Genomic DNA, 13,871 nt, shown 5'->3' with positions numbered 1-13,871 from the left:
ATATTTTATATATATTTACCACTGTGTATGAAATGTGCTATATAAATAAACATCTATCTATCTAAATTGTTTTATTTTATTAATTATTCAATTCAATTTATTTATTTTAACTAATATTTATATTTTTATATGCATGTGTTTTATTCATACATTTTCCCTCTCTCCCATTCATTCTGCAGCTCCGGTAAACAGTTTGTGCGCTACATCAACATGCTAATTAACGATACAACTTTTCTGCTGGACGAGAGTTTGGAGTCTTTGAAACGCATCCATGAGATCCAGGAGGAGATGAAGAATAAAGAGCAATGGGACCAGCTGCCCAGGGTCAGCACATATCACAACTTGACCAATAATTCAGTTACTCACCCTTTTGAATGCATTATCATACCTGCAAATGTCACATGTACCATAACATTTACCTCAGAAAAGCCGTTCAATGTCAAAAAACTTGTTTGTCAGCTACAAAAATGAACTTAGAGAGGAGCATTTTGAGATATCCACTGTGACTATAGGACATTGCATATTCATGTACTTAACATGTGCTTCAATACTGAATGAATAAAACCATTTTATGACGGCCACCATTTAAATGTTTAGGCCGATATTAAAAACGAGTAGAAACAGTATTAAAAATGAGTAGAAACACAATTATGTCATTAAAAATTTATTATAACGTTATTATAAAAACTTCTTTGTGTAATTTACACAAAATCAATTTTATAATTCGATTAATTTTAACTTTTAATATTATAATGATGTAGCTGTGGTTCCCTGTATAGTTTACAGCATTATTTGAGAGATTTTTTCTTTGAGGAAATTTGCCATGTACTGTACCTGATAGGCCCCAAATGAATCATTACTGAATTGAAGGTAATCAAATCGAAATCAAAGGGGGAGGAGATGCCCCCAGACCTCCCTACTACTGTTTACTTTGTAAACATGTCACCTTTTTCACCACTTTGGAGTTTGCAGGTATGATTATGTGTAATGGATATAATGCAATATTGTGTTGTGGAAAAAAGCATTAGCTTTAAGGCTAAAAGGGTGGGGAGTGAGTTTTAAAGTGGATGGATGTGCTGAAGTGTTTCTATTTTCATTAACATATTTTGTTCCCAGTTCCAATCAGATCTAATTAAATGTAAACTGTTCTGATCCTCAGGAGCAGCAGCAGAGCCGTCAGTCCCAGCTGACTCAGGATGAGAGAGTATCACGATCCTACCTGGCTTTAGCCACAGAGACAGTGGATATGTTCCATATCCTCACCAAACAGGTCCAGAAGCCCTTCCTCAGGCCTGTAAGTAAAGAAACATGTAACAATCCTGTGTGATGTAAAAACATACTCTGTGACATTGTTATGGCGTATACACTAACTTTCAAAAGTTTGTGGTTGGTAAGATTTTTTTATTTATTTTTTTGATCAATTTGTATATTTATTTGATTAATAATATTAAGCAAATAAATATACATAATATAATATGTGATTTAATAGTATAATATTATTAGTATTTAAAATAACTTTTTTTATTTTGTTAAATTTTAGAATGCAGTTTATTTCTGTAATGTCAAAGCTGAATTTTCAGCATCATTACTCCAGTCTTCAGTGTCACATGATCCTTCAGAAATCATTCTAATATGCCCATTCGGTGCTCAATAAAGATTTCGGTAACGCTTTACAATAAGGTTTCATTAGTTAACTTCATTAGTGAGCATAAACTAAGAATGAACAATACGTCTACAGCGTTTATTAATCTTAGTTAATTTACTATCAAATTGTATTTGTTAACATTAGTTGATACCCTGTGAACTAACATGAACAAACAATGAACAGCTAGATTTTTATTAACATTAACAAAGATTAATAAATACTGTAACAAATGTATTGCTCATTGTTAGTTAATACATGAACTAATGTTAACAAATGAGACCTTATTGTAAAGTGTTACCAAGATTTCTTATCATCAATGTGGAAAACAGTTGTGCTGCTTTATATTTTTGTGGAAACTTTGATACATTTTTGATTTATAGAAAGTACAAAAGAACAGCAATTATTTGAAATCTGAAATCTTTGTAACATTTTAAATGTCTTTAATGTAACTTTTGATCAATTTAATGTGTCCGTGCTGAATAAAAGTATTAATTTATTGGTAACACTTTAGTTTAGGGTCCAATTCTCACAATTAATAAGTTGCTTATTAGCAGCATATTACTAGGATATTGGCTGTTTATTAGTACTTATAAAGCACATATTAATGCTTTATTCTACACGACCATATTCTACATCCAATAATCCTACCCAATACCTAAACTTAACAACTACCTTACTAACTATTAATAAGCAGTAATTAGGAGTTTATTGAGGCAAAAGTCATAGTTAATAGTTAATAGTGAGAATTGGACCCTAATCTAAAATGTGACCGATTTCTTTTAGAAAAAGAAAAGAAAAATCTTACTGACCCCAAACTTTTGAATGGAAGAAACAGCTTATTAAATGAGTAGAAGCAGTTTAATAAACACATCTAAGTAGAACATTTGTAGAAACATGCCTTGAGGAACGTCTTAGCAGACAACAAACGGATTTGCATTAGGAAGCTCCTAAAAAGTGGTAAAGTAGAGCGTAACAAAATCAATTTAGGTTTGGTTATTAGGAAAAAGCAGGAGGATTGTAATCTGCTGCTTGCCTGTAAACGAATCTCCTGCTCTCTGCAGGTATTTATAGTCTTCAGGGAAAATTGAGCTACTGCCAGGGTCAGAACATTGAGTTTATTCAGGAGCTGTGAGAAAGGGCACTTCTAATGACACTAAGAAATAAATACTGCATTTCATAGGTTTTATTTACAATGCACAAAAATAATTACATTTCTTGTTGGGATGACTGATGTGTATTATGTTGTATTGAACAGGAACTGGGTCCTCGTCTGGCTGCCATGTTGAATTATAACCTGCAGCAGCTATGTGGGCCCAAATGTCGAGACTTGAAGGTGGAAAACCCAGAAAAATACGGTTTTGAGCCAAAGAAGCTCCTGGATCAGCTCACTGATATCTACCTGCAGCTGGACTGTGCCCGATTTGCTAAAGCCATTGCAGATGACCAGGTCTGTATTTGCTCACCAAGGTCTTTTAACTGTATTGCAAGACAAATAGTGGACAACACAATTTATTTATTTATTTTTTTGCTCATTTTCAGCGGTCATACAGCAGGGAGCTCTTTGAGGAGGTCATTTCCAAAATGAGAAAGGCGGGCATCAAATCCACCATTGCTATTGAGAAATTCAAACTTCTGTTGGAGAAGGTGGAGGAGATAGTAGCTCGCAATTCACAGTCTGAGATGGATTACAGCGACGCCCCGGATGAGTTTAAAGGTGAGGGTCATCAAGTCTTTAGCTACGTTTTATGTTCAAAATCAAAAGTTTGGGGTCAGTTGTAAATGTTTTTGAAAGAAGTCTCTTATGCTCACCATTTATTTGATCGAAATACAGTAATATTATGATAACTATTTTAATGTTTTAAAATGTAATTTATTCCTTTGATGGCAAAGCTGAATTTTCAGCATCATTACTCCAGTCTACAGTGTCACATGATTCTTCAGAAACCATTCTTATATACTGATATGATTTGAAACGTTTCTTTTTATTATCAGCGTTAAAAACGTTTGTGCTGCTTATTATTTTTGTGTAAACCATGATTATTTTTTAGCTTTCTTTGAAAGCTCAAAAGAACAGCATTTATGTAAAATAGAAATCTTTTGTGACATTAAAAATGTCTTTACTGTCACTCTAGATCAATTGCAATGAATCCTTGCTGAGTAAAACTACTAATTTCTTCCAAAAAAATAATCTTACAGACCCCAAACGTTTGAACGGTAGTGTAGCAACAAATTTACTAGTCGATTGGAGTTGTTAAATAACAGTGAGGTCCTACCTGAACAGATCCGCTGATGGACACTCTTATGACTGATCCCGTGCAACTTCCATCTGGCAACATCATGGACCGATCCATCATTCTGCGACACCTCCTGAACTCTCCCACCGACCCCTTCAACAGACAGCCTCTCACAGAGAGCATGCTGGAACCAGGTACCAACCGCACACAGCTTTTCAAAGATTGCCTCTTTCAGTCCTGCTGCCAAATGCACTCTCTGGCTTGTCTTTTTTTTAAATTATTAGACTGTATAATGCTGACTCTGTATATTTTTTTTTTTTTTCCCTCTCCACAGTCCCAGAGCTGAAGGAGCGTATCCAGGCCTGGATGAGAGAGAAGCAGACTGGTCGCTTTTGAGTTTTCTCAGTGAGCCAAGCTTGCCCCTCAGTATAAATGTTTTTATCACGCTGGAAGTAAACTGAAGAGAAAGAGGAAAAAAAGATGACAGTACCCAAATTGTTTTTGCCTCCCTTTATCCTCTCTGTCGAGCCATGTCTGAAAGGCTCATGGTTATAAATTGAAACATAATAAAGTTTAGACTTTTGAAACATTTTGATTTTGATTTTGTATGTCTGCATACATACCAAGCTGAAAGGGCACAGTCTCACACTCCAAAATTAACAAAACTGGATATATAAAGAAATTCTTATTTTGTTTTCATTGACTTCACAGATGCATTTTAATGATTCTGACAATAAACATTAAGGTTTCATGTTTGTGAGTTATTTGGAAGAATGTTGTCAAGTAACACCAGTATTTCCATTTTTACACTCAATAAACATTGGCTGTAGACATACAGTTTACAGTTCAGTACCGAACCTGCCGTTTATTTTATATGGTTGGAAAAGTACAGCGTATTTTAATTTTAAATTAACACGCTCTAGACTGTCTTGTAGAAAATACAATAGATGTTGGTGTAAATTGATGGAAACATACCAGTGGAGCATCAGATGGTGAATAACTGTATTAGAAATGTGTTGGTTTGCACAGAAATCTCATGTGTACAACAATATGACTAAAAGCTGATCAGAGCTCAAACCCAGGATCAAGTAAGAGAATGTGAAGCTGTGTTGTAGCATGATCATCATAAAAATGCCAGTATGTCATGTTTTTTGTTCTGTTCACCAACATTTGTTTTGGATCATAAAGGGTCATCATCTCTTGTTATTAATGTTAACCCCGGTTGTTGGATTTCAGCATAAATTAAGAGTTTTTCCAGTGACTTAAAAGGGTTTATCTGTACAGGAATTTGCTTCCTTTGCTACAAAATTCTTTTGAACTGTAATAAATGGTAATGCACACACAACGATAGCTGTTGCATGTTTTTTTTCATTCGTCGTCTTAAATTCATCATCTACATATTTTGCAAAACATTGGTTATTAAATATTATGACAGGCTGTTAATTTAGTATAATTGAGATACTATTATAGTTTTTTATTTTCCCTTAAATGTTAAAGTTTTAGCAATTTTGTTATTTTTTGTTTTAGTTCAATTTCAATTCGAGAAATGCTGATAAAAAAAACTTGAAATAAAGAAAACTAACTGAAAGTTGAAGTTTTTAAATTTAACGTGTATTTCAAGTGGCAAAATGTGTTTTTATGTTTTTAGTTTTGGTTAGAAAGAACCCTGGCCACGTTATAAAATAAAATATATAATTGAATCACACATTTTAAGTGTGGTATATGATGAAGCAGCTTCTATTTTGATTAATCGCTCTTAAATGAATTACCTTTATGTATTGTTTTGAGAGGATTCAAGTCTCGTGACTATTTTAGAACATAATGGGTGTAATTATATTTTGAAAGAACGCTGGTACGATCACATAATAATTAAAAAAGGAGCAATTTAGGATTCTAAACGATTCTTTTAATTAATTTCTGAGGTGTAGCTATCCCTGTTTTATCCATGTTTTTGCTAGGCGGCGCCCTTCACTTTTGTGTAGTATGATGCCACGCCACAGCGGATCGTAAGCGACCCTGCAGTATTGCGTCACAGCTGCCCAGCCCACCTTAGTTTTTCCAGCGTTCTCATTGGCTACACGACTCATTGCTCACACAATATTCAGTTCTTATTGGCCAGGCGGTTTGTCACTCACGATGTTGACAGGGCAGTTGACGTAATCATTTCAGTAAATCAAGGCATTCATCCATATCCTAAGCCTGCTAGAGGAACGGTCCAACGACACCAGCATCATCTTAACAAAAATATCAGAATCGCAAGCATCTTGCGCGGCGCTGGAGAATGAAACGCAGCTATAATGGGTGTATATAACAAAAAAGGAACTATTAAGAACTTAACCGTCAGTCTTTTTTGATCTTTGCTGCTGGTTGTAGACGTCATTGGAGAACTGGCACTGTGCAGGATTTCTATGGTGTTCTAGTCGTCTCTACGTGTGGATATATAACGGTAAGTGTCGTCTTTTCTCTAAGATGACTGTAATACTTATACATTTGAGTTTGAGTATACATTGCCCGAGTCGCGTTTCGGAATGCGAATGAATGTTTACTGAAATGTTTTGCGCTTTTTTTGCAGCTGATTGCTTATTAGAGGTATTATACACTTATTATTATTTTATATATATGTATTTATACATGAAAATAAATGTTCAAACCCATTGAGGGTTATGAAAATAAAGTCACAGAGTTCATAGAAAGAATTAATGATGGGAAGTTCGGCACATTTCCACGAATCGGTTCTTTCGAACAGTACCGGCTCAAAACTGATTCAGTGATTCGTATCCTTGTTTCGCTCAAAATACTCGTACTGTCACCTCACTAGTCGGTTCTCGGCTCATCACGGATTAGGTAACGTAAAAAAAGAAAACGATTGTCTTTTTGAATAAATCGGTCCGTGAGTTGTTGAATCCAGAACCCCTCGAATCGATTGTATTCGTGACAGTCGTTCATACCGGCTGGGGAACCGGTTCCCAGCAAGGATCCGACTCAAAGAACGATTTGTTCTCAAATAGGACATCATAACGTGCGATCCTTAAAGAAGGCAAATGTAAAACTTGAGTTAGTGTTTTTTTAGTATAATTAAACGGTTTGATCAGATTTATATCTGTCGTTATGACGAGCTATGGCAACGCCGGATATGTTGTTGCTAGTCCATCAATATCTTGTCTCCGTTATTAAACAGTGAAGTCGGCGCATCGTTGAACAATATACGTTTTTGATGTTGTTGTGTTGTTTTAGTACCATTCGCTTCTATAATAGTGGATAGACAGAGAGATTATTTTTCTAAGTATTCGTCCCTGATGTAGACATACTTGTGTTTTCTCCAGCAGATTGATTTTCATGGGCGTATGCCTTTAATTCAATGAATGACTACAAGGGCAAGGATGAAAACATCCTCTTTTTGGTGTCATGTGCTTGAACAGCGTCTGTTCTGTTTTTTCAGTCACACTCAAGAGATTTGAACTTCAAAAATAATTGCTGCATTGTCAGATTCGTTGTAATGCAGCGTCGGTCGATAAAACAAATACTAAATAACAAATGTCACGCCCATAAGTGATACATTGATTTTTACAGGAACTGGACTGGCGTTGTTATTTGTCGGTGCATGTGTTTTGATATGTCATGACGGTCTGGTGTCAGTTAGTCAGATGTGTTTACTTGTGCAGTGAGCGTGTGAACAGGCCCAGCCCTGCTGCTGCAGGCGAGCGGCCGCCATGTTTATGAGTCCGTGAAGGAACCATCTAATATTCCTGATAATCTGCTACATCTGTGTGTGTGCTGGATATTTACTTGCATATTATGGTATTGCCTTTGACTACCGGCCATTTAATATGGTAAATGGGTTGTTGACACATAACAGGCAGGTCCATGAACATTTATATATTCAGTATTAAAGGTGCAATATGTAAGAATTTTGCAGTAAAATATCCAAAAACCACTAGGCCAGTGTTATATATTTCGTTCACTTGAGTACTTACAATATCCCAAATGTTTGCAACTATTTGTAAATCGTGAGAAAATTGCAATTTTAACCAAGGCTCCGGGACGTGTGAGGAGTCGACTGTCGATTGCGTCATACCCGCGTTACCCTCCGTTTCCGGTTTTATTTTGTAGAAACCATGGAAACACCAAAGACGCTTTAATATGTTACATGTTTTAATAGACAAGGGAACAACTGTTTTGATATATTTATAGACTAAACTAATTATTGTTATGTAGCTCAACACGTTTAGTCTTATTGTTTAAATATAATTTTCTTGTTTTTTTTTTTGTTTTTTTTTGCGAGTACCATGCTTTACCATGCCTCAGAGAAAAACACTATTTTGTGAAGTAGCTAACATAGCATAATCAGATGCAGCTTTATTTTTAGTAACAGTAATACAGCATTTTCTCCATCATACAATACTTTTTAAAATGAATTGCATGCCATTTATCAACACAAGTCATCCAGCATTTAATATGATATTCTAATATCGATCTATTTTACTGCAGTGTGTAACAGTGTCTCACAGCAGCCGCCGAGCGAACGCACAGAGTAACGTTATAACATCATTTTCAACACACTCAAATGTATCTAATATGATAAACAGAGCCGCGTTATCTCATATTCATGACCGGAAAAGCGGAAGCAGCGCCGGCGACTGTGGCATAATAAAAGTTCGGCTGCTCATGAGGCGTGTGTTGCGCAATCACTCCAGCTCCTCGTTCAGCTCCCACAACACTCGGTCCTGCTCTGCTTCATACTACAGTAACGTTAATAATCGCATCTGTGAACATGATTTCTTCCCGAGTCCTATCCCGATTCTTTTCCACCGGCTGTGAGGTGAAGACCACATGTCCCAAGATTCCGCGCTCAAACTTGGCGTCATCAAGCTACGCCTTTGTTTTGAATAGGCCTCTAGCGACCTCTAGCGGACAGAAAATCGTACATATTGCAGCTTTGTGATTTTTGAGTTCAAATTTACGTAAGGAAAGGGAGAGTGTATATCTTGGTCCTTTTTCATCATTGAAATTTTTTCACTATTTTAATCAATTTTTTATTTTTACTAGTTACTTTGATGAGAATTATTTTTATGTAAGCTATGTATATTCTATGTCATTTTGCTAAGATTAGGTCATAATTGCATAGATAATAATTATCACGTCAAGAACTGCTATTATCATATTTATCATAAGCATTCCCACAGCCATTGAAAATTTTTAAAAAGTTAATTTCATGTTTTACCCCATAAAGCCTGACGTATGAAATAATAACCAAACATTTTTTTTTTTTAAATGGAACAGTTTCTTGAACCTTTAGACAAAATATAAAAGAAAATCTAAAAAACAGTTTGTTTTCTGTTTTGTAACATATTTGATAATGCAATATAATCATGATTGCGAAATAATTTGCAAGTACAAATAAATGTTCCTCAAAAGCCAGGACATAATCAAATATTAATAATATAAAAGTTATGCTTAAGTTTACTTTATAAATCATAAAATTCAAAATATGTGTATCACAGCCTAAATGTGGACATTTTTCGAGTTATACTAAAAGGACTTCTACTAAAAGCATATGAGCTATCAATCAGACGGCAGAAGGCATGTAGAACATTGTGTACAACAGGCTTTTCAGCCAAATTTTGATCATGTTGATATTTAGAGGCCTTAGAAATTCATGTATCAAACATTAGGCTTTATAGAGTTAAAGTCTTTGACATTTATGCTATATACTGCTTATTCTGAGTATAAAAAACTAATTAAAGCTAATTAAAAAGTCATGGAAATGGTCAAAATCTGCGGGAACCCTTAATCATCTTTTTCTTTTATGTTTGTTTTTAGCATCCAGTAATTTAAGAAAATCTTCATAACCTCTAGCATCATTGCATAAGTAATGTAATGGTGCCATCTGATCTATTTAGAAGTCTTGTTTACTCTGATGAGATAATTCTGGATAACGTCTGTGAAATGTGTTCTTGTACCTTTAGCCTAATAGCTGTGGCACTGGAAAAAAAGACAACAACATTCTGTTTCTTTTCGCAGAAGATCATTTTGTGGGATTGAATCACAACAGCTTCAACCATGTCTGGCGCCTCAGTGAAAGTGGCTGTCAGAGTGCGTCCCTTCAACTCGAGGGAGACCAGCAAAGAATCAAAATGCATTATACAGATGCAAGGGAACTCCACCAGTAAGTATATACTTATCTCTCTGTTTGAATTGTAAGCTTCTTGTATTCGGTCACATGCCTCCAGACAAGGTGGCTCTAGCTTTTGGCTTTAGGGTATGAGATGTTCAGAGTGAGATAGCGTTCAGGTTTTTATTGGAAATCTGCAACCTGAGTGACCGAAAAGGAAGAATTGAAGTGGATATGATATTCTGTTTGAAACTAGAAGAAAAGAAGAGCCTCTCTGTGTGAAATCCCCTTCCTTTGGAAAAATGAGAGGACTCAAAGAGTTTCTGCCTGAGGGACTTTAGTGTGTTGAGGTGCTGAGTGTGAAGATACTGTGTGGCTGTTCATCAGTTTTGTATTTGTTTAGTGGTAGAGAAAGAGAGAGCCAGTGAAAGGAAATTAGTTGATTGTTATCGCCCCAGTGTTTTGGGTGTTATCGTTATTACAGCCTAATGAAGAAGAACGTGTCACCACACATTAAGAAATCATGGACCCTTTGATGTTTCAGTCAGAAGAGTTTTTTTGACTCATTTGTAGGAAATAAATGTGAAAAAATCAGTCCATGTGCATTGTGAATGTAACTCGGCATACTGTATCAGATTTTTTTCGGGCGGCATATGGGTTGCTAATGTCCATTTGCAAGTGGTGAGTCATTGTGCTCACTGAGATGTGATTCATCGAGCTGTTTTGAACAAGGTAACATTAGCCGATTGACCACAGAAATGGTGGTGTGCTAATTCTTAAGATGCATTAAGAAAGAATATATAGACTTATGTAACCTTTTAAGTTGCAATGACAGCATGTCAGTGATAAATTACCCAGCAATGTTTTTTAATTATAAGGAAAGATGTAAATTGAGACTTAAGCTGGTTTTAACTAGAGATGGGTGTCCATTCACATTTCCTGATTTAATTCCATTCACGAGCTTTTGGTTCTGATTTTGATTTGATTAGGCTATTTCAGTAATAATTACGGCGAGTAGTAAATAAACCCAGTCATTTATTTGTTCCGTATGTTGTTGTTTTTTTTATTATTCATTAAAATGAACTGGTTCATAAGAGTCATTTGGTTTCCAAGCTGCTGTAAACACTGGCTCTTGGGTTTTGAAGACTCAATTAAAATGGTTCAAAATAAGATTGTGATTATTTGGAAAATCAAATAATAATTTTACCCAGCCCTTGTTTTAAAGGGGACCTATTATGCCCCCACTTACAAGATGTAAAATAAGTCTTTGATGTCCCCAGAGTGTGTATGTGAAATTTTAGCTCAAAATACCCTATAGATCATTTTTTAGAGCATGTTAAAATTGCCACTTTTTGGGGTTGCGCAAAAACGCGCCGTTTCAGTGTGTGCCCTTTAAATGCAAATGAGCTGCTGCACTCAGCCTAAGAGGGCGGAGCTTCAAGAGCTCGTTCTCCTGTCAGGATTCAGTCAGGATGCGCTATAATGTCGGAAACTGCGAATATATGCTGCATGGAGATAGAACAGGTATAGTTTAGTTCAATTACGGTTATAACTTATATTGTCTTCTTGTTTTTATCCACTGTATTACTACAAGCGAGTTTACAGATGAGATTTATAACGTTTATTGTACTTCACACAAAATATGAAGCATCTTCACTCTAGAAAATCACTGTAAGAGCTTAATAAAACACAGTGCAAGTGTGCAATAAAATATTATCCATAAACTCTCTCTCTCTCCCTTGCATTATCATCAACATACATAGAAGTACACAAACACTTGTTACAACTAACAGTAAACAAATATATAAAGACATTATGCCTTTTTGGGTGGTGCTTAATAAACTGGTAAACTTTATATCCATAAATCAGCTCCGATGAACTGGAATAAAGTGCTCTCACCTTCATCACTGCCGTATCCAGTATCACTCTGGAGACTGTATGTTCTGTATTGTCCCTTTGTATTGACATTTGTTCACAAAGCAGTCCAGTGTGAAATGATTTGCGCAGACATAAATTTCGGTAGAGTTGAGGGAGTATTTTCTTCAAAAACAAAATGAATCCACCTCGTCTTCAGCGGCTCAGATTTAGGGAGTAAATGGAGAGAGCTATGTGGATTAATCCATCCAGCTACAGAACACCTAAAATGCTTGGGAGACGTTCTCGTCAGTGCAGCAATGGCGGACTGTGTAAACTTGCTGTAAACGCGCTTAGGGCAGTTCTATGTTAAAACGGCAGTGTCTGTCAACATTTGTGGGCGGGGCCTGTGGCTTTTGTGACGTCACACTCCCAGGGATCTGGAAATGGCTTGTTCTGAGACACTGCTTATGATTTATGGGGATTAAAAAAAAAAGGAGTGGTTGGATTTTTATCATTATAGGGTGGTTGTGTACACACACTGCCAACACTCATTTTTGTCCGAACACCATGCAAAAGTGAATTTTGCATAATAGGTCCTCTTTAACTTCATGAAGCTTCAAATCTCATGAAGGAAGATGCATTGGACTGTGTGAGAGACATTTTTGTCATACCAAACTCTTTCTTCATTTACAGAGTCATTATTGACCGATAGCAGGCCTTAACCCCATGTTAAACAAAGGGGTCCGTAGGGCGTACAAGGTCACCTGAGAAAAAGCCAGAGTTTCACAGGAAGTAGAGCTCAGAGACTGCAGTCACAAAGCACTCTAGCACACATGCGCAGACTGCGTACTGAAACCTGAGCGTGAGGTTGGCATTCGGCCCACCCCCTTCATTAGGACACTACTGCAGATGGTATGCTGGGAATGTTGTCTTATTACAGTGCTGAGCCGTTAGGGATGCTCATGACAAATACACACAGCAAAAAGCAGAAAGACCTTAACGTTTGGTCTCAAGTGTTTCGTTTGCTCTGGGATGTGGTAACCAAGGTGATGTCCACTGCTTAGACTGCATGTTTAATCTGAATGTTTGTTTTTCTTTCACTGTGGTGTGTTCCTATGAAGATGCTCTCTCCATTCAGATTGAAGCAGATATAAATAAAGTAAATATGAAAGAGACAAGGGTCTTTGACTAAATGTATAAACTCTTTCAGACTTCCCTTTTTGCTTTGAACATATTTACTTTCTTAATACACATCATGGTGTTTTTGCAGTTAAACAATTAATTGCCATTCTTCTCATTATTACTGCATCTGTTGCAAAATGTCTGTTTCTAGAGGAAAATGTGGGTGTTCGTTTGAGTGGAGTATAAATATGGTGTTTGGAAGTTGAATATCGTCATTCATGTGTGTTGTTTGTGTTTTATATGAAAGAAGAGATATTAAGCATTGGGTTTTATGGAGATTAAACCTGTAAAACCTTTCTCTCTCACATCTCTCTTGAGAGTGAGATCTTGCAGAGTCTTTGCCTCTTGCCTCATCCACAATGCACTGAATCTAATGTTATTGTGACCTTTTCCTTTGTGAAGGGAAAACTGTTGAGGGAATGAAAACTCATCTCTCTTTTCATCTTCAGCAGTGGCGTCGTGAACAAATATCAGAGAAGATTATTGAGTGTGGAGAATTTAAAACCTCTCTGATGCTAGACAGCTCCATTAAAGGCCTAGTTCACCCAAAAATGAAAATTCTGTCATTTACTCGTTCCAAACCTGTATCATTTTTTTCTTCTGTGGAACATAAATGATATTTTGAGAAATGTCTCAGTGTTTTTTGTCCATAAAATGAAAGTCAATGGGCTTGAATGGGCATTTTTGTACATTTTTCATTTTGAGCGCTCGGGGGTGGGAGAAGACGATAATGACATGAAATAAGTAAATTTATATCTCCGCTCTCCACCCGGATATAAAAACTACTGTCGGTTCATGAAGATTTGATGGATGAACTGGCGACTCGATTGGAATCTTGTTG

At 36.1% G+C, this 13,871-nt stretch overlaps 2 protein-coding genes across 13 annotated transcripts in view; both read left to right on the top strand.

Annotated features, from left to right (window-relative positions):
- ube4b (ubiquitination factor E4B, UFD2 homolog (S. cerevisiae)) overlaps positions 1 to 5,224 on the top strand; it is a 30,043-nt gene extending 24,819 nt beyond the window's left edge. For both annotated transcript variants that reach the window (XM_051879007.1, XM_051879008.1), the window contains 6 exons: positions 180 to 324; positions 1,160 to 1,294; positions 2,901 to 3,092; positions 3,185 to 3,359; positions 3,927 to 4,073; positions 4,214 to 5,224. In XM_051879007.1, coding sequence (XP_051734967.1) covers positions 180 to 324; positions 1,160 to 1,294; positions 2,901 to 3,092; positions 3,185 to 3,359; positions 3,927 to 4,073; positions 4,214 to 4,275 — 856 coding nt within the window. In that variant the 3' untranslated portion in view covers positions 4,276 to 5,224. The remainder of the gene's footprint in view (positions 1 to 179; positions 325 to 1,159; positions 1,295 to 2,900; positions 3,093 to 3,184; positions 3,360 to 3,926; positions 4,074 to 4,213) is intronic.
- An 821-nt stretch (positions 5,225 to 6,045) lies between these two features.
- kif1b (kinesin family member 1B) overlaps positions 6,046 to 13,871 on the top strand; it is an 85,523-nt gene continuing 77,697 nt past the window's right edge. For 8 of the 11 annotated variants that reach the window (XM_051879161.1, XM_051879157.1, XM_051879160.1 and 5 more), the window contains exons 1-2: positions 6,049 to 6,325; positions 9,901 to 10,045. In XM_051879161.1, coding sequence (XP_051735121.1) covers positions 9,940 to 10,045 — 106 coding nt within the window. In that variant the 5' untranslated portion in view covers positions 6,049 to 6,325; positions 9,901 to 9,939. Of the gene's footprint in view, positions 6,326 to 9,900; positions 10,046 to 13,871 lie in introns of all 11 variants that reach the window. The other 3 variants (XM_051879163.1, XM_051879164.1, XM_051879156.1) reach the window with 3 other exon arrangements.

Source organism: Ctenopharyngodon idella, chromosome 22 (genome assembly GCF_019924925.1).
Source record: "Ctenopharyngodon idella isolate HZGC_01 chromosome 22, HZGC01, whole genome shotgun sequence".
Classification (NCBI taxonomy): domain Eukaryota; kingdom Metazoa; phylum Chordata; class Actinopteri; order Cypriniformes; family Xenocyprididae; genus Ctenopharyngodon; species Ctenopharyngodon idella.
This window is presented reverse-complemented; position numbering and strand designations above follow the sequence as displayed.